This window comes from Chenopodium quinoa, unplaced genomic scaffold, assembly GCF_001683475.1.
Source record: "Chenopodium quinoa cultivar QQ74 unplaced genomic scaffold, ASM168347v1, whole genome shotgun sequence".
In the NCBI taxonomy this organism is placed as follows: Eukaryota; Viridiplantae; Streptophyta; class Magnoliopsida; order Caryophyllales; family Amaranthaceae; genus Chenopodium; species Chenopodium quinoa.
This window is the reverse complement of record NW_018744813.1, coordinates 1,933,035-1,956,747: the sequence shown is the minus strand read 5'-3', so window position 1 is coordinate 1,956,747 and position 23,713 is coordinate 1,933,035. Positions and strand designations below refer to the sequence as shown.

Genomic DNA, 23,713 nt, shown 5'->3' with positions numbered 1-23,713 from the left:
TCATTATTTATACCAAGCTAATTATTTCCTTTGACTATAATATATATGGCAACATACTAAGGAATTATAGTCTATAATTTAGGAAGATAATTATCTCTTTGACCATACAACAAATACATACAAGAAAAAGAGCCTCTAATCAGTTCACTTGCTTTTTTTTTCTTTTTTCTTTTTTTTATATGATTTAGCTAATGATATTCTTAATGACAATTGAGTTTAGGTGGGATGATTTATTTAAGTTCATTTTTATATCTAATGATATTGCTAATGATAATTAAAGCCAAATTTTATACTTTTTAGCATATTACAAAAACAACGACAATAATAATAATAATAATAATAATAATAATAATAATAATAATTTTGTCAATAATAATAATAATCCTCCTTTTGTCATCATTTCCTCGACTATCAGCATTGTGGAAATCTCAGCAGGGAGATCACACGTCTGCTTGGCTTCGGGCCATCCCTATTTCGGGTTTGGGGTCAGACGATGAACGCAAAGACTTATCGATGTGTGTTGTCCTATCGGTTGGGTGTTCCATTATTCTCTGTCTCGACGTCTGCTCTGCTTGTTCGAGGGTTTTTGCTGGAGATATTTTCGGTGATCACGCGGTGTCGTGTGCTGGTATGGTGGGTAGATTAAACATCGGCATAATGTTGTTCGGGATACCCTTATTGATGTTTGCTATCGTTTGGGGATTTTAGCGAGAAAAGTGGTTGACATTGGGTTGTCTGGAAGGAATGACGAGGCCCTCAGACTTGCGGATGTGTTACTTTATTCCTGCGATGTCTGTGTTGATTTGACAGGGTCTTCTCCTTTGACACAATCAGGGCTATCTGACTTCATTCTTGGGGCGGGTTGTGGCTGATGCGGCTCATTGAAAGCGAGATAAGTATGAAGCTCGATGTCAGGCAATTCGATATTGGTTTCATTCCCTTCTCCTTTTCTTCACTTGGGGAATTAGAGAAAGAGGCTATTGCGTTGCTGAAGCGGGTTTAAAAATTCTCAACGACGCAAGACAATGGGGCACGTGCTGCTGCTCATATATTTACTAGGATTGGATTTGCTGTAGCTAGAGGAGTAGGGGCCCAAATTGTATCTCGGCTACCCACTAACTTTTATAGGTTGTATGACTTTGTCTGCTTTTGAGATATAATAATAATAATAATAATAATAATAATAATAATAATAATAATAATAATATTGGCGTTTGCTAAGACTCAGGATATTGGTGCTCGTGCAGCTGCATACATGTTTAGCAGGATCGGGTTTGCTATAGCTAGAGGGATGGGGGCCTATATTGTATCTCGACTCCCCACCAATTTCTTGTAAATTGATTGACTTTATAGGATTTTTTTATAATAATACTAATACTAATAATAATAATAATAATAATTTTGTCAATAATAATAATAATAATAATAATAATACTATGTCGGTGGTTGATGATGAGGACCTTGATTTGGAAGAGCGTAATATCAAGCAGTGTCGTAGGAAGATTTGTGATGGTCATTACACCGCTGCAGTCCGGGTTCTTTCTTCTTCAGGTGTTGCTCCGTATAATGAGGCCACTCTTGCGGATTTGCTTTCAAAACACCCTTCTTCTTCACCTCCTTCCTTGCCTGCTGATATTCCTGTTGATCAACTTCATCTCGTTGCTTCCTCTACTGTTATTTTGGATCGGATTAAGATTTTCCCGCGTAGCACATCGTGTGGTAGGGATGGGTTACGTGCTCAACACCTTATGGATTGCTTGAGTAGTGCTGCTGTGGCTGTCTCAGACGAGTTGGTTGACTCTATTATCGGGGTGGTTAATCTGTTTCTAGATGGTAGATGTCCTATGGAACTAGGAAAGTATATTGCTAGTGCTCCACTCACAACCCTTGTCAAGCCCGGTGGTGGAATTCGTCCTATAGCTGTGGGTACCGTTTGGCGGCGTCTGGTTTCGAAATTTGGTGCTGTAATGGTTGGACAGTCTTTGGGAAGCTACTTTGATGGTCTTCAATTTGGCGTTGGGCTTTCTTCAGGCGGTGAGGCCATTCTTCATGCTGTGAATCGATTACTTGAGGTTCATGGTTTTGATGTTGGTCTTTCAATGTTGTTGGTGGATTTTCATAATGCCTTCAATCTAGTTGATCAAGCGGTCATGTTACGTGAAGTTCGTCGTCGTTGTTCGGGTATTTTGCGGTGGGTTGAATTCTGCTACTCTAATCCAGCCATATTGTATTATGGGGACCACACCTTATGGTCGTCTCAGGGGGTGCAGCAAGGTGATCCCCTTGGTCCTCTGCTTTTTGCTTTGGTATTACAACCCTTGGTGTGTAAAATCAGAGATACTTTTGATGTATGTCTTCAGGCTTGGTATTTAGATGACGGCACTATAGTGACACATTGGTGGTGGGGAAGATTTTGCAGCTGATTATGAAGGAAGGGCCTCGTTTTGGGTTACATCTTAACGTGGACAAAACTGAAGTTTTCTGGCCTACAGAAGACCCCCAAAGTAGGCTTTTGGGTGTCTTTCCACCTAACATTGCTCGACCTTCGCGTGGTGTTAAGTTGCTTGGTGGTCCTGCTAGTTCTGATTCTGGTTTTAGTAGTGAGCTTGTGATGCATAGGGTGACCAAGACCATTGCGCTTATGGATAAGGTTGCTACGCTGGATGATCCTCAGTGTGAGCTATTGTTACTTAAGGCTTGTACCGGAGTTTCTAAACTCTACTTTGCATTGCGTACATGTCCCCCTAATACTTTTGAGGCGGCTCAGCGCACTTTTGACGGGGCTCTTCGATCTTCTTTGGAGCGTATTGTTACTGCCTCAGGACCTGGGTTTGGCGATTGGCAGTGGCGGCTTGCAACTTTACCATTTGCGTTTGGAGGGCTTGGTGTTTATTCTGCAGGTGATGTTCGGCATTATGCTTTTCTTGCTTCTCGGTTACAGTCTACTGGGTTGCAGACAAAGCTTCTACGACATGTTGACATTGTTGGTCATGGTCGAGATTTTGAAGACGCTTTGGGTCTGTTTATGGCGTGGTGGAGTCTGATTTTTTAAGTAATCCTAGTGAGGTCGCTGCCCCGAAACTCATGAAGAAATTGGCAGATATATATTTCACGAAGGTTACCGATTCTGCAGAATCCACCTTTTCATTATCCCCTCGTCTATCAGCATTGTGGAAATCTCAGCAAGGAGATCACACGTCTGCTTGGCTTTAGGCAGTTCCTATTTCAGGATTGGGTCAAACTATGAACGCAAAGACTTATCGATGTGTGTTATGCTACCGATTGGGTGTTCCGTTGTTCTCTGCCTCGACACCGTGCTCTGCTTGTTCGAGGGTTTTTCTAGGGGATATTTTTGGCGATCACGCGGTGTCGTGTGCTGGTATCGTGGGTATTAAACATAGACATAATGTTGTTCGGGATACCCTAGTAGATGTTTGCTATCGTTCTGGGATTTCAGCAAGGAAAGAGGTTGACATTGGGTTGTCTGGAGGGAACGACGAGGCCCTCAAACCTGCTGATGTGTTACTTTATACTTGGGACCGTGGTCGCGATGTCTGTGTAGATTTGACAGGATCTTCTCCTTTGACATAGTCAGGGCTATCTGACTTTATTCCTGGACGGGTTGTGGCTGATGCAGCTCATCGGAAGCGGGTTAAGTATGAGGCTCGTTGTCAGGCGATTGGATATGGGTTCATTCCCTTCTCCTTTTCTTCGTTTGGTGAATTAGAGAAGGAGGCTGTTGTGTTGCTTAAGCGAATTCAGAGGTTCTCGACGACGAAGGCATTGGAGCACCTGCTGAAGCTCATATTTTTACTAGGGTAGGCTTTGCTATAGCTAGAGGAGTGGAGGCCCAGATTGTATCTCGGCTTCCCACTAATTTATTGTAGGTTGTATGACTTTTTGTTTTTGAGATAATAATAATAATAATAATAATAATAATAATAATAATTATTATTATAATAAATAATAATAATAATAATAATAATAATAATAATAATAATAATAATACTTCCTCCGTTCTTTTTTTACTGCACCATGAGGGATTTCACGCTTGCCAGTGCATTACTTTAGCTATTAATATGTTCAGTTATACTTTTGTAAAAATTATAAAAATTTGATATTTGAAAGAATGATTTTGAGACGAATCTAACTGGATCCCACATGAATATATTTTTTCTAATGGATAAATCACAAATGTTAGTTAAAGTCGATTAAGTGAATAGTGTAAAAGTCCTAATGGTGCAATAAAATAAAAACGGAGGAAGTAATAATAATAATAATAATAATAATAATAATAATAATAATAATAATAATAATGACATTTGTTAAGTCCAGTTCAGCTCAGCCCCAATCAGTTAGTTTAGTTTAGTTTAGTTCAGTTTAGCTCCAATCAATTTAATTAATAAATTCAACTTAGGGCCTGTTCATATTTACCGAATTGAGCTGAAATGAACTGAAATGATTGGAGCTGAACTGAACTGAACTGAAAATAAGTAAATATGAACAGACCCTTAGTAAATCAAAAGAGATCCTTATTCCATTCTTTACTAACCATCGCTATTTTTTACTCTTATTAGGGCCCACCAATAGAGTATTTATAAATTGAAGTTGATCAAACAACAGAAAAACACAAGTCCTAAGTTTTAAACTTTAACTATAAAAAAAAAAAAAAAAGGTCTAATCTCCACATGCAAGTGAAGTTGAACTCAAAGTCGAAATCCCATCATTCATAGCCTCTGATTCCTCAGCGCGGGATTCACAGACATTCACCCACACCTAGAGAGAGAAAACTCCTACAAGAGAGAGAAAATGTTAGAGTGAGAGTCATACTCTATAACATCAACAAACACAAAAATTAGCGTCACTCAAACCCTAGAATTTCCATTCTTAGGGTTCCTCCTTTTCTTTCAATTCAATTTTGCTTTCTTCCGATCTTTTTATCAAGTTTTTTTCAACTATTTTTTATTGTTCGATTTCTTCGAATTAGGTCAATTCCTGCGGAATTCACATCTGGGGTTTGATTTGTTGTAAGTTAAGGTGCCTATTTTTGAACTGCTGACCTGCAATTTAGCTCAGAATTTTAAGTTTTTCAGGTAATTTTTGGTTAATTTTGTATAGAATTTTTATTTCTAGCTTCAATTTTACCTGATTTTTTTTCTACTGTAGCGCCTGATTTTTGTATACTTATTTTTTGGGTGAAGGATGCCTGAAAAAATGTGTAGAATGTCGGATAAAGAAAAGAGTAGAATTGCTGAAAAAAGTAAGTTATATTTCCTCTTGCTGTCATTGTTGTGATTGTTTCATTACTTTGTTATGTCAAATTTATTCCCATATTTTTTTTTGAAGTTTTTTGTTTGATTTTGTTTCAGTGTCTGAATTCATATTGTTAATGGGGTACAATGCTGATTTTCAAGTTGTTATTGCGAAGGAACTTGGTCGGCATATATGGATGAGTTCAGAAAATCTAGGTAGAAAACAATGTAGAGAGCTTTTGTATCTTTTGTACATGGCTGATAGCGCGACATTGTTATCCTATACGGTTTCCTTGGGGAAGATTATTTGGTGTAATCATTTGAAGGCCAAAAGAAGGGCCCTCAAAAGGAAGCTTTTGGAGAAGATAAAACAGCGGGAACTCGGAAGAGAGAAGAGGAAGATGAAAGGAAGGGTGAGGTTAGTGGTAATGGTGAACAGGGGAGGGAAGAAAGGGAAAGCAGGCCCAGGATTGTGGGCTAGGATAGGATTTCACTTGAGGCCTAAATTTGTGTATAGGAATGCAAGGCGTAGGGTTGTAAAGCGCAATGTAGCGGTTGGTAGTCGGGTATACAGGCTTGCTCTTGCTATGGGTTTTCTGTCATTCCGTAATCTTTGTGTCACATCCGAGTGGGAATTTTGGGCTGTCTGCCTTGTTCAGCAAGTCTTTGGCTTTTGGAGGAGTATTGCAATTGGAGGAGGGTTGAGTAGTTCTTATACAAGTGTTGCTCATGAGTTTGGGTTGGATGTGGTTCCATGTGATGTTTTTGAGCGCCTTCAGAGCTGTTTTCGATGTTCTTCTACTACTCGCTATCCAGGTAATCAACTCTTAACAGATTTTGTAGATATATGTACTGATATTGTCAGATGCATCTATATTACGGTGCTCTTGGACCCTTTTCATTGTTCTGGAATTTGTATGATGGCTTACATAGGTTCATTTTGAAGTGGCTGTGTAGTGTTCTAACTCTTCTAAGCTGCATCTGTTATTTACCAAACAATTCATGCATTGACCGTATATCTCGACTGTTAGGAACTGTATTTGAAATTTTGTGTGGTCTGATGCCACCTGCTTTGTTGTTTACTGTCATATGTTCTGTGAATCAAGCGTGCTTGCTTATGGTACTTGTTGGCCTTTTCTGTGTCTACTTTGCGAATGAATGGATATGACTTCAAACTATCCAGTGGAACGTCCTTCAGTCCTTGTTCCAAATCTTTTTTTTCATGGGAATTAGTATAAATGACTTTGTGTTATCAAATTTGATTTTTATGGTATGAACTTGTAGAATATAATTAATCCCCAGAGTCTTTTGTGTTAAGTTCATGGGGAATTTTTTGGAAATCACTTATGTTTAATTACCACAACACAACAAAAGTTGTGGTAAGTTCTTAGCCTGTTCCTGCTTTAGAGATGGCAGTTGACTCTTTCTTCGCATGTCAATATTAGAACAGCGTTCATAAATCCAGCTTTACTACCTTGGAATTACTTCTTGTTTTATGCTTTTGAAACATACCCAGCCCTTTTCAGATTGTTTGTAGTGAATAATGGAATTGACATTGCTGGCATTCTGAAAGATATTTTGTGGGCGTAGGCATTGTCCAAGTCTTGACTAATCAAATCATATGATAGGTATACATATATTAGATTTTTTATTTTATTTTTTTTGGTATGAAAAAGCATCTTATGCACAACCAACATTTCATCTATTTTTATGGATGATGGTGGATAAATTGAAAATGCTTTAGCCAGGACTAAATTGTGGATAGACTGTTTAATTTTGGGATGAGACCTGTGGTTCATAGGATTTGAATTTTGGCTCATTTGAGAAACCATATCTTAACCATTACTGTTGCTCAGAAATACTAGTTCTTCTGAGAGTTCAACAATCTCCATAATATCTCAAGTTAGTTAAGATAAGGCTTCAAAAAGGGATTTTCAAAAGCTTTTCCTAACTCAGTGCTAAGCAGTAGTTTCCTGTTTCCTTTTACAGTGATTCGTGTATTTTGGATTTTCTACTTCCTAACTCTATCCAAATGAGTATGTAGCATTGGAATTAGTAAATCATTTTCTTAACTTGTTCACTTTAAATCATGAATCAGTTGATAGTTAGTTCTGATAAGTTGATGACATCGCCGATTTGTCGCTGTAGTTCACAAATCTCATGTAGCCTTCAGTTGGTAGTTAGTTTCTCTGTCAGTTGTCAAGATTAGCAGCCCATTGATAATTTGAGTCTTACTGTAGCAGCAAATGAACTCTGGATTTCCGTTTTGTTACTTTGGTTTCAGTGACACATGATAAGGATTGATGTATCCATTAGTTTTTTGAACCACAATTAATAACCACTTTTCTTGAAGACCCCTTTTCCTAAGAGTGACAAAGGGGGTGGGGGGTCATGATCCGTGAACCAATTTTCTTCTAATTGTCAATTCCCAATACTACTTATTGTCTTGCTGCCTTTTTTCTCCAAGATATATTCCAATTGCTAACTGTAATTATGCTGAATGCTGCAAACTTCTAATACTACCTCTGATTTTTTTAGTTGCAACTTTGGGGTAGACCTGACAAATGGGTCATTCGGGTCAACTTCGGGTCAGGATTCGGGTCCAATTCGGGTCGGGTATGTTCGGATGGGGTCGATTTCGGGTCAAGTATGTTAGGTCATATTCGGGTCAGGTCAAAATCTGGTCGGGTCATGTTCGGGTTGTTTCATTTGTGAATCAAACTCAAATCAATAATTTTATACGCAGTATATATTTTGTTATTGTTATAACAACACTACCAATTCAGTTTATGAGCTTATTTACGATTAAAGATGAACAATTTGGGTTATTTTTGGCAAGACATTTTAAGTTCAATTATAAGGTAATTTTAGTTTAGGACATTTCGGGTATCAGGTTTATTCGGGTCAATTTCGAGTATCAGGTCTATTCGGGTCAAACAATTTTGGTCAATTTCGGGTCGAGTCAACTTCGGGTCGGGTCAACTTCGGGTGTCAGGTTAGGATCGGTTCAACTCCATTTTTGGGTCGGGTATGGGTTGGGTCGGGTTAATTTCGGGTTCTGGGTCATTTCGGGTCAATGTTTTTGGGTCAATTTCGGGTCACGGGTCGGGTCATCGGGTCTGGGTCAGGATTGCCAGGTCTACTTTGGGGTATTATTTGTGAGATAAAATCGGAGGTAATATTTTTTTTTGATGTTCAGCATTGTCTTCAAAACTGAATTATAAGTGTCACCTGCAGGTCACTTGTCTTTTTCTGCTCTGTATTCTGAACCTCTGATGTCACCTAGTTCTCTCGCTGATGCTTCTACATTTTATTTAGAGCCAAGCTTGCTTGGTCCTGTTTCATGTCATTTCACTCTATCATTGGCTCATGGCTTTTTATGTAGTTATGATACAGAGTTGTTTCATGTACTTTGCTTTGGCAGTTTTTCCCTACCCTAACCTATATTCTTTCGTTGCGTTATCAGCTATTTTTTTCGTGGACAAATTTATTGGACTCACTTGCAAAGAATATGTAAATCTTACTAGTTCACTTGGACATAAATAGATTAATTAGAATTCCACCGTCTCTCTCTCTCTCTCTCTCTCTCTCTTTGTGGTTGGTTGTGTGTAATTGCTCAATTGTTGTATTTTTGTACGATTGTGCACTTTTCCATATGGAAGGGTGCATATTCTTTGCTGTGAAAATCTTTTTAATTGATGTTAATTTTGTTAGCTGGAAATTTTATATTAATACGAAGTGTGATATAATATGACTATTAAACATTGGCCGTGAGCAAATTGTGATTTAGTTATCATGTAGCTCAATCATCTCGAAGGCCTGTCTGCCTTCATTCTATTTTTCTTCCTTTAATGAAGATGATCTTGTTTAAATGCAGGGTATGGAAGAGAATTTCCATAGGGCTGGAGATATGAGCTTGTGAAGGTTTTCACTGACGTGGATGTAAAGGGGCTCCTACTGGGATGCATTAGTCATGTTTGTGTCTGATCTGACTGGATAACTGAAGAAAGAGTTTCCTGCTTTTCATATTGAGGATGCGGCATTTTAATGGCATAACTAATGTAGGTACTGGAGAAACCCTGCGCTTTGTTGGTTAGGATTAACTAATGTAAATATGATACACAAGAATGAAGAACATGAGATTGAGATGGAAGAGCTTAGATGTGAAATTGTAAACATAATCTTACTTTTCTGTCCGAATTGATACATACTGTATGAAATGCAAAGCCTGTATTAAATGTGTTCAGCTGGATGAAGATTTAGTTACTTTGGTAGGTACCGCCTTTCGGTGGGAAAGTGAAATGCTGTCCTGAATCTTATGTAGGTCATTTTTGGTGCCCTTTATTTTTGTGTTGGTGAGAGAGTTCTTCTCAGGTCTTTTCCCAGGTTAGTCACTTGTATGTTTACTGCAAGGGACGGGTCACATATTTTTCCATGTCAAACATGCATTGTCTATATAATATGGTCTAATTGAGATGGAATTTCCTTTCTGAATGTTGAAACTTGTAGATTTTCGGTTGATAGTTTTAGAATAAAAAATACTCCGTAAAGTCGTAGGCATAAATACGCGAAATACTGAGTTTTTCAAGAATTGCATCTATGGAGCATGGAGGGATGAGTCTTGTAATTTTTTTTCTTTTCGTACAGTAGGAGACTCACTTGAGGGGGGAGAAGAAAAATCACTTGAAGGAGCCGAGTTATGTGATTACTGGGTCAGGCTGTTTTTTCATTATAACTTACGACTGTCTCATTTTCGTAGTTTTTGGTTGGTTTTCCATGTCACTTGAAAATCCAACATGTTAACTTCTCTCATCCATAAACATCAAATCTTTTAGATAAGACGATAAGCCCACGTTGCACAGGAACTCACACACTTATGTCTTTTCCCCATTAATTATCTTCTTTCCTTCTCTTTCTCTCTCTTCTCCTTTCCTCCATATACTAGAGCTAAACCATGGCAGCTTCTACTTTGATCACCCCAACTTCCAAGCTGAAACCCCTTTCCCCAACGCCAATCAAGTCCAAGCTCGTCACTGCCACCATGACCTCGGTTGCCCCATCAACGTCCGCCTCGGCCTCTGCTCCCACTATCCTAACCCGGCGACAACTCACCATTACTGCAGTCACTGCTGCCATTCTCTCTCCTCTAATCTCACCCTCTGCGCAAGCCGCTGAAGACGAGGAATATGTGAAGGAGACCCAAGAGGTGATCAGCAAGGTTCGGACTACGCTGACTAAGGATAAAACTGACCCTGATGTGGCTGATGCTGTAGCAGACCTCAGAGCCACTTCCAACTTCTGGGTGGCTAAGTATAGGAAAGAGAAATCCCTTCTAGGCCGGCCATCATTCCGGGATATGTATTCCGCCCTCAATGCCGTCTCCGGCCATTACATTAGTTTTGGCCCTACTTCTCCAATACCTGCAAAGAGAAGAGCTAGAATCTTGGAGGAGATGGACAGTGCAGAGAAGGCTCTACTAAGAGGAAGATGAGCTTCTTTTTCTTTTTCTTTTATCCACCTCCCTTTTGTCCTTTATTTGTATTCATAATTTTACCATAATCTATGTACCGGAAATCTATGTTTGAGGTTAAGGTGAGATGTGAATTGTTACAAGTAATATATGGATTCTTGCAATCGACCTTATTCGTAGCACAACATTGTTAACTCTCAGGCCAAGGGTAACCAGCTTCCCATGTGGACTAGTGGTAAGAGAATAAAACCTCTGAAGTCTATGTCTAGGGGTTCAAGCATTGGTACCACCTCTCTTTCTCTCCTCTCTCTAAAAAACCTAGCCAAGGGTAACACATAATTCACTTAGTAGTCTATTGGTTATACTTTTTAAACATGATCTATGTCCATAACTCGCTCTATCGCGTACAGACGGACTTTGGAGAGAAATTGTTAGGATGCATATTGTCAATGTTTCTGTTCCTCATGCCTTCATTTTCACTTCCACCATGGCTCGAACGTCTATGAATTCGTTTATATCTCACAATTGTCGTAAATATGTTACCCCAATTACTCTTGGTATAATTGAAAATTTGCTACTCTTAAGAGTCATTACTCTATACAATAATAGATGAGATTATATATTGAGTAGACTGATGTTGAAGTATAGTACACAGAGGAAAGGTAGTTGACCATTGCATTTTAGCCCGATCAAGCGCGGGTACAAGTGCTTTTTGATATGTTTGCCCAGTCGGGCACGAGTATAAAGTTGATGCCTGACCTAGTAGATGCTCGCCCGGTCGAGCTCGCATGTAAGTTGAGATTACGTATCACTTTTTTTTAGTCGGAAACCCAATTGGGCATAGGGGTGAAACTAATTCGGTTTAAAACCAAATCAAACCGAAAACCTTACCAAATTAGAAATATGGTTTGATTTTTTTCCTTAAGTGGTTCGGTGCGGTTTGCAAAACCAAGAATCTAAAATATTATGGTTCGGTTTCGGTTTGAGGAATTGAAAAATCGAAAAATTGAAACCGAACCAAATTTTCGGCCCCAACCCCAAATAACCCTAAGCCCAACTCTAGTTCTAGCCAAAGTATACAAAGCCAAAAAAAAAAAAAAGGAAAATTCTATGATATAACCCGCAACTTTTAGAAATTCTACGCTGTGCCCTTACTTTTTTAAACTTCTATATAGTAACCCGCAAGTTCATTTAGTGACTATATAGTAACCTTGCCGTTATCTCACTGTTAATAAATTCCGTTAGTGGGGCTCACTCTCCAATTTTTAATATTTTTTTATTGATTTTTGCTCATTGTAAAATGTTCCGTTTAAGGTTGTGAGGCTATTTTGGCTTTAAAGGGTCCAAATTGAGCTTAGATTTGGCAAATATGAAACGTAAATACCTTGTTTTGCGTATTAAGAAATGTCTCGACTTGTGTGTTTACATTTTAATATGTAAAACGAGTTATTTACGTTTGTTTTTTTTGGCAAATCTAAGCTCAATTTGGACCCTTTAGAACCAAAATAGCCCCCAAAACCTTTAACGGACATTTTACAACGCGTAAAAATCAATAAAAAATATTAAAAATTGGAGAATGAGCCCCACTAACGGAATTTATTAACGGTGAGATAACGACAAGGTTACTATATAGACACTAAATGAATTTGTGGGTTACGATATAAAAGTTTTAAAAAGTAAGGGCACATCGTAGAATTTCTAAAAGTAGCGGGTTATATTGTAGAATTTCCCAAAAATAAAAAAAACTTAATCCATCTTTCTCCTCTCATTCTCTCTGACTCTCAATCTCTCATAGACTCAAACTCCACTCAGTTCCTCACTCCACCGGCAACCGTCCACTGACCAAACTCCAAAGGTATGCTACTAATAATCTTTATAACTGCGATTCAATTGCAATTTTGCCTATTTGCTAAGCTCAATTGTTCAATTCGCCTATTAATCTATGTATGTTACTGCTTTGTCTGCTTTGCTGAGTTGCTGTATTGATTTTTTATTTTATTTTTATTTTTTTATTTATTATTATTTTTTTTAATATGTCCTAAACCAATGGCAACCAATGTGGAAGGTTAACCGAACACAAATTCAATGCGGTTTGGTTTGGTTTATTTTTATTTTTTTAAGAAAACTAAAATCTAAAGTGGTTTGATTTTGTTCGGCTTCAAAGACAAAATGGTACGGTGTGGTTTACAAAATCCAAAAACCGAAATTTTGTGGTTCGGTTTCGGTTTGGGCAATAAACCAAACAGAAAACCGAACTTTCACTCCTAATTGGGCGCGGATGCGCGTCAGCAGACCAATAACTCTTTCTCTTCCTCTTCCTTTGTACCCCCTCTTAACACCCATAATTAATGGGGTGTTTAAGAGGTTTTTAACCCCCCCCCCCCCCTTTACTCTGTGTCTATTCATTTTGGCCTCCTTTAACCTCTTGAATTTCCATGGTTGTTCTATAAATTCCATGAAAAGTAATTAGATTTTACACACAATAAAAATTAGCTAAACACATCTGGTCTTTGAGTTTACTTTAACTTCACTTTTTACTTTGACCTTAACTCTACCTTTTAATTTTAAGTATCTTATTGTAAGAGTGATGTGTAACCTTATGGAACAATCCGGCGATTATAATTGTTTACCCCGGTTGCACCCGAATTCATTTTCAAAGGCAGTGATATGTCACGCTGTAGACACCTAATTGTGTCTCCCCAAAAACCAAACCCAATGATGAATATCTTTCACGTCATTGATTATCGAACAAAGTGAAATGTGAAAGAGACTTGTGAATGTTTCTGTTTTAAAAAAAAAAAAATATATATATTTTTTTTTCCCGAAAATCTTTCTTTTTGTACCCTATTTATGAAAAACATCCAATCCAGTTTATTTTGGTCCATGATAAGGGTCCAATAATGGTGTAGTTATATGGGGCTTGAAAAGACCTTTCCAACGATATATTTTAAGCCCAATTTTGATGGATAATGGATAATGGTGTAGTTAGGACCTAATGATCATGTGGAGGGTCCAAAGGTTTAATCCCATTCCTAAACTAATTAGGATTAATTAGAATCTTCTATAAATTATTAAGAGTCTCGCTCTGGAGAATAGGTTTTTCTCGCGGCGGTCAGAGTGGTTTTCTCTTGCGCGTTCAAGCTTGACTACCCTGTTTCTGGGGGTCTGATTTGCGGTGTGATGGCGGATGACATTGTGGAGAGGTGGGCGAATTTGAAGATCACGACAGAGGCGGACAAAATTGCGGAATTGGGGACTTCTGAGTCGGGTTCCCAAGAGAGCAAGATTGCCCTTTCGGTGGTCGAGAAAATTCTTACGGTGAGTTCGTATAACTTTGATGCTATGCAAAGAACATTGAAACAAATCTGGGCCTTAAAACGTGATGTACTTTTTCGTAAGATCGAAAATAACCTATTTATAATCCAATTTTTCCATTGGCGTGACAAGGAGAAAGTTCTTGACGGAGCGCCGTGGAATTTTGATAACCAATTGTTGTTGCTTAAGGAGATTTGCGGTAATGAACAACCGGAATCAATTGATTTAAAATTATGTCCTTTTTGGGTATGGTTTTATAATTTGCCTCTTGATAGTAGATCGAATGCTGATGTTCGAGTGATAGCGGAAAAAATTAGGGATTGTTATTGAGGTTGAGAATGGTGATTTGGGTTGGGATAAATCTCGTCGTGTACGGATTATGATTGATACTTCGAAACCTTTGCGTAGAGTGCAAAAAGTAAGAAACAAACAGGGGAATGTGACTATCGTTCAACTAAAATATGAAATATTGTCTACCTTCTATTTCATGTGCGGGGTTATTGGCCATACGGAGCGTGATTGTCCTAATGTTGAGGAGGATGATGAGTCTTTGGAGAAACAATGGGGTCTTTGGCTTCAAGCGTCTCCTCGCAAAGGCCGTGCGAAGTTAATTGAAGAGATTGCTAGTCTTCAATCTGCTGCAAAGAAGGAGCTGATTTTTACTCACAGACCTACTGCCGTGCATCGCAAGGTGAAGGAGGGGGGTGAGAAGGGAGGGGGTGGGAGTAAGGGGAGTGGTGGTTCAGCTGATAATTCAGTCTTGTGCTTGGAGAGTGGAGGTGGAGTGCTGCAAAAGGGGGTGACGGAGAGTGAAAATGGGCAGGTGTGTGAGGAAGGGGGTGGTACTAATATGGGGAAGGATGGCGTTCCCCCTTTATCAACAAAGGAGGGAAGTCATGATGGTTTGATTTTTATGGCAGGGGAGGGGGAGAAGGCAGGGAAGGCTGTAGGGAGGGGCCCGAAGAAGTTTAAGAGGGTTGGGCATGTGAAGGGGAGTGGGGAAGTGTGTAGGATGGATTTTGAGGGAGAGGTCCTTCTTGGTAAGCGAAATAGGGAAGGTGATGGCAGTATGATGGAGGTGGAGTCTAATGCAAAAAAGATTATGCTTGATGGTGATGGTGGTTGGCGAGTGGCGGAGGTAGAGGAGGAGCTACCCCGCCAAGCCCAATGAGTATTCTTAGTATTAACTGCAGAGGTCTGGGCAATACCGATGCCGTTAATAACCTCCGGAATTTAGTCTCGAGGGAGGCCCCGTCTCTTATTTTCTTGATGGAGACGAAATTGAGTAGTGGTGAGATGGTGAAGATGCATTCGAAACTAGTTGGGTATGAGGGTTTGGCGGTTGATAGCCGGGGGAGGTCGGGTGGTGTGGCTATGCTTTGGGCTAAGGGGATTGAGGTGGTGCTTCGGTCTATGTCGATACACCACATCGATGTTTTGATTATGAAGGGGTTGGGTCCGGTGGTTTGGCGGCTAACAGGGTTCTATGGGTGGCTGGAAGTACAAAATCGTCACCTTTCGTGGAAGTTGTTGTCTGATCTAGCTTTGGAGTGTGATAATCCGTGGGTGTGTATTGGGGATTTTAATGAAATCCTCTCTGATTCGGAGAAAAAAGGGGGTAGAGATAGAGCTTTGTGGCAAATGGACAATTTCAAGGAGGTGGTGGATTTGTGCAATTTGAGAGATGTGCCTTTTTCGGGGTACGAGTTTACTTATGATAATGGTCAAAGTGGGGACGATAATATCCAATGTCATCTTGATCGTGCTCTTGCCTCTCAAGAGTGGTTTGATATTTTTCCTAGTGCTAAATTAATTAATTTGGAGCGTGAGTTGTCTGATCATGCACCAATTAAGTTGAACTTGGAGGAAAAAGGAGATGGGAGGTATAGAGAAAAGGAAAAGATTTTTCGTTTTGAGCAAATTTGGGTGGAACATGAAGGGTGTGAAGGGGTAGTGGGTAATGCGTGGCAGGGGGGTTTGACTTTGGGGCATAAGCTTTCTCTTTATGCTGCTGAGTTGAGGAGATGGAGTGATAAGGAGTTTGGCAAGATTTTTAGAGAAATTCGCAAAAAGAGGAAGAGGTTGGGTATCTTGAACAAGGGGAGTCGGTCATCTGCTCGTGTGCAAGAAAGGAAAAAGGTAGTAAAGGAGATAAATGATTTATTACATAAGGAGGAAATCTATTGGAGGCAGAGATCGAGATCGTTGTGGCTTGAGGCAGGAGACCATAATACAAGTTATTTCCACCGAAAAGCTTCTCACCGGAGTTCCAAAAACCGCATCTATCATTTGGTGGCGGAGGATGGTACTAGATATGAAGACCTGGAGGAGATTGAGCAAGTGGCGGTGGGATATTTTCAGAATTTGTTCACATCTACGGTTCCTTCTAGTTACGATGATGCTCTAACCAGAATTGATCACAGAGTCACCGAGGATATGAATGCCGTACTCTGCGCCCCTTACACTAATGAGGAGGTTTTTATAGCTCTCAAGCAAATGCACCCTTTGAAAGCTCCTAGCCCAGATGGTATTTGTCCCTTATTTTTTCAGACTTATTGGCATATTGTTGGTCCTACAGTGTGTGGTTTAGTAATTGGTGTTCTTAATAGTGGCGTGATTCCTGAGAAGGTGAATGATACTTTTATTGTTTTAATTCCAAAAAAGAAGGACCCGGATAATATGACTGAATTTAGACCGATAAGTTTGTGTAATGTGGTCTATAAACTGATTACCAAAGTTCTTGCCAATCGACTTAAATCATTTTTATCAGAAATTACTTCTATTAATTAAAGTGCTTTTGTGACAGGGAGGTTGATTTCTGATAATATTTTGGTGGCATTTGAATTATTTCATCATATGAAGAATTCTGGTAGTGAGAATGGTTATTTAGCTCTGAAGTTGGATATGGAAAAGGCTTATGACAGGGTCGAGTGGGGATTTCCGAGAGCGGTCATGATTAAAATGGGGTTTGTTGATATATGGGTGGATCTTGTGATGCATTGTGTGTCGACGGTCTCTTTCTCAGTTTTGATAAATGGTGCACCTTCAAGGGAGTTTACCCCGACTAGGGGTTTACGGCAAGGTGATCCTTTTTCCCCATATCTTTTTATCTTGTGTGTTGAGGCTCTATCTGGTTTATTATCTAGGGCGGTTGAGGTAGGAAGTTTACATGGAATTAGAGTGGCTTCGTCGGCTCATTCGATTTCACATTTATTGTTTGCTGATGATAGTGTGATTTTTGCTAAGGCTAGTGCAGATGAGGTGAATTCTATCAGAGAGGTTCTTCACTCTTATGAGGTTGCATTGGGTCAGATGGTGAATCTTGGGAAGACTAATGTGACCTTTAGTAAGGGTGTTTCGGTAAAGAAGAGAAGTGAATTGGCGGAGTTGCTTGGGGTGAGAGAGGTGGATGTGCATGATAAGTATCTTGGTTTGCCTATGGTGATAGGTCGATAAAAAAAGGTACTTACTAAAGGGGTTAGGGAGAAGGTGTGGAATAGACTCCAAGGGTGGAAGGGGGGATTTTTATTTAAGGCGGGGAAGGAGGTTTTGATTAAGGCAGTGGCCCAATCTATCCCGACCTACGCGATGATGTGTTCAAATTTCCCTCTACTTTTTGTGATGAATTGCGATCAATGGTAGCTAATTTTTGGTGAGGTCAGAAAAAAGGCGAACGAAAAATTCATTGGGTGGCTTGGAAGAAATTATGTGAGCCTAAAGCAGTGGATGGTCTTGATCGAGGGTTGAAGTAGGTCTGTGGGACTACTAACCCTAACCAAATTAGAAATTTATAATACCTAAACTTACACTAAACTAGTTAGTGACAAGTAAAGGTTCGAACCCAAAAGGACTAAGTGCATCAATTTGTGCTAATTAGACTACTAGGAAAGCTTGTGAGATAGAGAGAGGTTCAACTAAACACAACTAAGAACAAATAACTAGAACTAGGGAAAGTGGAATCCAATTACATCAATACATTCAATAACATCATACAATTAGATGAAAATGACCTTGATTAGGAACAATCAACACATTTAACTCACTCTTGCACAACTAAGGATGTTAATTATCCTACTAAACTAATTCACTCTCGTGCAACTAGCCTAGTAAAGGTATGGAAGAAATTAGGGCTCTCAACCAACTCACTCTCGCACAATCGATTGAAAGCACAATTAAGAACATAGAATCAATTAGCTAGAAAGATTCTAATCCATAAAGCATCATCCATACACAATAATCAAGAAACAATTCCATACTAATCACAATCAATCATTCAATTTATTAACATAACCTTCATCCATTTCCCTAGAACAAAATCTAAGCTAACATAATGAAGAAAGACATGGAAAACAAGGTAAAATAAGAATAAAAACAAGATTAAATAAATAAACTAATTAATCTACTCAAATCAACAAACAAAAAGCAAAAACTAAGAATTTAAGCAAAGAAATAAAGATGAGAGAAAGTTAGAAAATGCTCATTGAATAGATGAGAAGAAGTTCCACAAAGTTTCTTCTTCAACCTCTCAAAAAATCCATGGAAATCCAAGCTTTCTCTCTCTACACTACTCCTAAAACTAACCCTAAGAGAGAGAAAGTAAAGGCTAAACTAATCTAATCTATCTAAACTTAAAATGTTGATTGATAGTTTTCTAGAAAATAACCCAAAGAGGGTATTTATAATACAAGCTAAAATAAAATTAAAATAAAAGAAAGAAACTAAAAAGAAATAAAAACTAAACTAAAACAATTAAAATAACTAAACTTAAAAACCAAAAAAAAAAACAAAACAACCATAAAATAAAATAAAAGGAAAATAAAAATGAGAAGGAAAAACCCAAAACCCACTAAAATTCCCACCCAAACCACGAAAACAACCATCAGACTCTTTTCTCCTTTCACTGTCGAATTCCCCTGCTCCAATTCAAGCACCCATTCACGCATCATCATCACCGTTCATACTCCATCATCATCAGCAATTATCACTTTGCAGCCGTTCGATTTTCATTAAAAGTCACGCGCGAAGCTCGTGAAATGGTTCGGTCGAACCACGGGTTGGTGCGGCCGAACTACGGGGTTGGTTCGATCAAACCATGGGTGTGTTCGACCACATCTCTTCAAATTACAAAACCACAAAAGTTTCTGACTCGAACTTCGACCGAACTCCTTTGGTTTGCTCGAACTTGATTAATTGTTATTTGCTCTGATTTTGGGCGCTTGATTGAAGTGAATTGTTGCGATTTGTTGGCTGCTACTGTTGCGGTGGTTTTGGCGGCTGACGGAGTGCGAGTTGGCTGGGATTGGTGGCGAATTGCGTGGCTAAAGGTGGTAGTGGCTGCTGTTAAGGGTGGCTGAAGGTGGAGGTTGGTGATTTGGGTGGTTGTTGTTGATTGGAGGTGGGTGTGAGAAGGAGGAGCAGGGGCTGCTGGTGCGAATTGCCTCGAACCTCGGACCTTGAACCCGATCGACCACGGACCCGAAAACATCTACAACCAAAAACAACACGAGGGGATTTTTAAAAGATAAAATAAAATAAAATAAGATAAATAAAATAAAATAAAATAAGATAAATAAAATAAAATAAGATAAGATAAATAAAGTAAAATAAAAAGATAAAACTAACTAAATAATAAAATAAAATGAAATAAAAGAAAATAAAATAAAACAAACTAGAAACTAAAAAAACATAAAATAAATAAAATGAGAGAAGCGGGAAATTATTAACTAAAACTACAAAAATAAACTAAAAACTAATAAAAACTACTAAAATACTCAAAATAAAGATAAAAGACGAGAATAAGCAAATAAAAGAAATAAAGAATAAAATGGGCTAAATTTTTGTAAAATAAACCGGAAAGCGGCTCAATAAACACCCTAAAAGTGACATAAAAGTCACTTATCAGGTCTCGGTTTCCGTGACATGAAGGCATTCAATTCGGCTCTGCGTAGAAAACAGGCATGGCGTCTCATGCAATTACCTTCTAGTTTGGTGGCTCGAGTATTGAAAGCTAAATACTTTACTAATGGTGATTTTTTAAGCTCCGAGCTTGGAAGTGCTCCAAGTTATACTTGGTGGGGGATTTGGGGGGTTAAATGGGTGGTACAAAAGGGTATGCGGTGGAGAGTGGGAGACGACATTAATATTTCTGTTTGGAAGAGTAATTGGATTCCGGGGACCCAATCGAGAAAGGTGGTTTCTCCTATGGGTAATGCGCCATCTGAATTGAAAGTATGTGACTTAATTCATCTTCCTACTGCTTCTTGGAATGTAGAGGAGGTGAAGAGAATTTTTCTTCCTTTTGACTGTGATCGTGTGTTGAGCATCCCGATTAGTATGCGGCTCCTGAAGGACTCTTTGTGTTGGGACCTTGAGAAGAATGGTGAGTACTCGGTTCGATCAGCTTATAAGGCGATTTATGGTGAGTGGGATATGGATAGTGGAGCATCTACTTCGGGGCCTACTAAATTTTGGGCAAGCTATGGAACGCCTCTACCCTCCCAAGAGTGACAGTATTCTTTTGGAGGGCTTGTAGAGGAGCTTTGCTGACTCTTGTGGGGCTGGGTAGAAGGTTGTCCGGAAGGGATACTTTGTGCTCATTATATGGGGTGGGGGAGGAATAGGAAATCCATAGTCTTAAGGAGTGTGTTATTGCTCGTCTTTTGTGGGATGCGAGTGGCTTTGGTGGGGAGGTGCAGGGGCATTTTAATTCATTTATCGATTTTGCATATGTGTGTTTTGATAGGCTGCCACATCGCGAGCATGGTCTCTTCATGACCATTTGTTGGTCGATATGAATGCAAGAAATCAATGGATCTTCGAGGGGGAGACTTGTGACCCGTAGCGATCGATGGAGTACATTTCGAAACTGATGAGGGAGCTTAGTAAGGAAGAGGGAGGTGCGTTACCTGTGGGCAGAGGTGTCAAGGTGCGTTGGAAGCCTCTGAATGAAGGCTGGGTGAAGCTTAATGTCGACGGGGGAGTGTGTGATGGGCTAGGGTCTTGTGCAGGAGTGGTGGTTCGTGATTGCAGGGGGGACGTGCAGCTCGCTGCTGTGGGGCAGCCATTGATTGCTGAGGCGAAGGCTTTGTTCTTTGGCCTACAAACTGTTGTTAACTCCGGATTTCGAAGGGTGGTGGTTGAGAGTGATTGTCTCGGGCTCATCAATGCGATCGTATCACAAGAAGTTGGGAGGAGTGACTTGTTTATGATCTTGGATGATATTTATCATATGAGTGGCTTTCTTAAGTTGGTTTCATGGTCTTTTGTTCGTAGGGAGGGTAATAAAGTCGCTCATGCGCTAGCTCATTGCTTGCCATAGAGTGTTGGTAGTAATGTTTGGTTATCAAACTTTCCGTCTTGTATTGCTAGTTCTTTGGATCTTGACCTTCCTATGAATGAAAATTAATCGCTCTTTGAGCGTTTTCCCTCAAAAAAAAAAAAGAATCTTCTATAAATTTCTAAAATATCTTAAATTATTCTTTTTGAAAAGATAAGATTAAAGAATTTAAAATTGAATAAAAACTTTCCTTTTTTAAGTTCAAATTCTATTCAAATTTAAAGATGTTTGAAGACAGTAAAATATTATTTCGTGCCTCATAATTTTTATCCAAATCTTACATGTTTGGATAGATCTTGAAATTATCTTTCCAATGATATATTATAATATTAATTCCGATCTATTACCAAAAAGATATGAAAGAAATACAAAACTCTATCCAAAACTGACACCGTCTCACTATTTCGGCCATATCTTTTATTCTAGAAAAGATTTTAACTGGATTCTAATTTGTTTAGAAATTTAACTTCAAGAGATTTTCAAAGACATATTATATGCCTTATTTGGACTTTTAGATCAAAAGTTATGATAAAAAGAAAATTCGCAAAAACTGCTGACCGTCGAGTTTTATTTCGGTTCGAATTCAGATTCTTTTCTATCCCTTCGACCTTTTTTTTTTTTTTTTTTTTCCTGATACATAGAGTTCATATCACCCCTTTTTCAAGAATCAACAATCATATAATTATTTTCTGTTCTCTCTCAAGCTAGAAGCTTGTTCTTTCTCCCTCTTTCTAAGCCTAGCCTTTTTACAAACACAATACCACATTTACGAGTTCTAGACACATCTAGCCAAGTTCAAAGTTGCATTCTCCCTAGACATGAAAAGTTGATAATTTATGAGGGTTTGGTCTCAAATCCCTATTTCAATTATTTAAATTAATTGTTTGGTTTACTATTTTCCTTAATGTTAATAACGTGTGTATTTTGTTATGAGAAAGAGATACAAGGAATCAAAGTAAGTAATTTAATTACTTAATTATTCTTTTGATATAGAAATCATGCTTAAATTATTTTAATTCCTAGTATCATGTTAGGATGTTTTTATTGCTTCATAGTATCATATTAGGATGTCTTTTTGCTTCCTGGTATCATGTTAGGATGTTTTTATTGCTTTCTAGTATCATGTTTAGGTTGCTTCCTGTTTCTTCTATCATGTTAGTATCATGTTGGGAATAAAGCTTTAATCTTTATTGCTTAGTGACATGATAGGATTTGTTATTAATCTTGTTCGTATCATACCTAGGATCTTGCTAATATTATTATGCTTTGGCGAGATTGAAAATATTATTGATGATGATTGTTGTTATGATTATGCTGCTTGATATTATTGTTATTGCTTGATCACGCCATCTCTTGTAGGGTTAAAGGGAATTTGTACTTGTAAACACGCTTAATAAGATAATTAATAGTCTTGTTTAGGCTAATATGATTTTAATTCAAGTGATCCCCAATAATAGATTTGTTTGTGCATTAATATTCAACCAATATAGATTAAACAGGTTTAGGGTTAATATATTGATTGTATGTTAGTTAGAGAGTGCACATGAATATGAGAAGAATAAAGTAGAGGCCTATTTTTAGGGTAGGTTCAATCTCTTTTAGGTTGGATTTGTACCATCATCCCCGCATGGTTCCAGACCACTATGGAGTTAGCGATCTCATGGATCGTGAAGGGGTGTAACCTTCACCATGTGAAGGGTTTACAAGTTCCTAAAACTTATTGGCTACTCTTTTGCTCTAGTTTCCTTCCCTTCCGACGCCACCATACTTAAGTGTATGATCACAGTGGGGCACAAGTGTAGGATGCTTGAAATATTCCCTACACACGCTAAACCAAATTTCCTCTATTATGTTGTTTTTGTTTGTTTTTGTTGATTGTATTGGACTCCAATTTAACAAAAACTCCAGAGTCTACTCACAGGTCACAATGATCATAATTCAAATATTATATCAACATGTCCTTTAGGCTTAATACAAATGAAAATAATGTAGAAATTGAATGTCTACTGTTGTAGGTGTCGTTTGAAGTGCGCCTACATTAAATCATGTTGTGAATATGCTTGGCACTCATAGGAAGTGAGAATTGACATATATGATAAGGGACAATGATTAGGGACAAGGAAAGTAGGGAGCCGCCAACAAGTTTTTAAGGAACTTGTAAACTGTTCACGGATCATATAAGGCAATCACGAATAAAGGGACAACGATTGACCCGGGAAGGTTACACCCCATTAATAATCCATGAGATTACTATCTCCATGTGATTCGAAACCACAAAAGCAGGATCGGAGAGGATAGTACGAAATGAGTCATGGAGTCACATTCGCCCATATTGGCCGC

The 23,713-nt window shown here is 38.6% G+C and overlaps 2 protein-coding genes across 2 annotated transcripts; both read left to right on the top strand.

Moving 5' to 3' along the window:
- Positions 1 to 4,473: 4,473 nt before the first annotated feature.
- Positions 4,474 to 9,642, top strand: LOC110704017. Its single transcript, XM_021881805.1, has 4 exons — positions 4,474 to 5,093; positions 5,202 to 5,260; positions 5,370 to 6,068; positions 9,130 to 9,642. Exons 2-4 carry the CDS (start codon positions 5,203 to 5,205, stop codon positions 9,150 to 9,152), a joined length of 780 nt encoding a protein of 259 aa, XP_021737497.1. The 5' UTR covers positions 4,474 to 5,093; position 5,202; the 3' UTR covers positions 9,153 to 9,642.
- A 446-nt stretch (positions 9,643 to 10,088) lies between these two features.
- On the top strand, positions 10,089 to 10,904 carry LOC110704019 (photosystem II repair protein PSB27-H1, chloroplastic-like). The gene has a single exon (XM_021881806.1). It carries the CDS (start codon positions 10,207 to 10,209, stop codon positions 10,741 to 10,743), a length of 537 nt encoding a protein of 178 aa, XP_021737498.1. The 5' UTR covers positions 10,089 to 10,206; the 3' UTR covers positions 10,744 to 10,904.
- Positions 10,905 to 23,713: the final 12,809 nt, after the last annotated feature.

What these genes read in the sequence shown, in the direction of transcription:
- LOC110704017 (XM_021881805.1), top strand. Translation starts at nt 5,203, where the DNA reads ATGCCTGAAAAAATGTGTAGAATGTCGGATAAAGAAAAGAGTAGAATT. An exon ending in GAGTAGAATTGCTGAAAAAA is followed by an intron (nt 5,261 to 5,369) that starts GTAAGTTATATT and finishes ATTTTGTTTCAG; the next exon opens with TGTCTGAATTCATATTGTTA. An exon ending in TTCTACTACTCGCTATCCAG is followed by an intron (nt 6,069 to 9,129) that starts GTAATCAACTCT and finishes GTTTAAATGCAG; the next exon opens with GGTATGGAAGAGAATTTCCA.
- LOC110704019 (XM_021881806.1), top strand. Translation starts at nt 10,207, where the DNA reads ATGGCAGCTTCTACTTTGATCACCCCAACTTCCAAGCTGAAACCCCTT.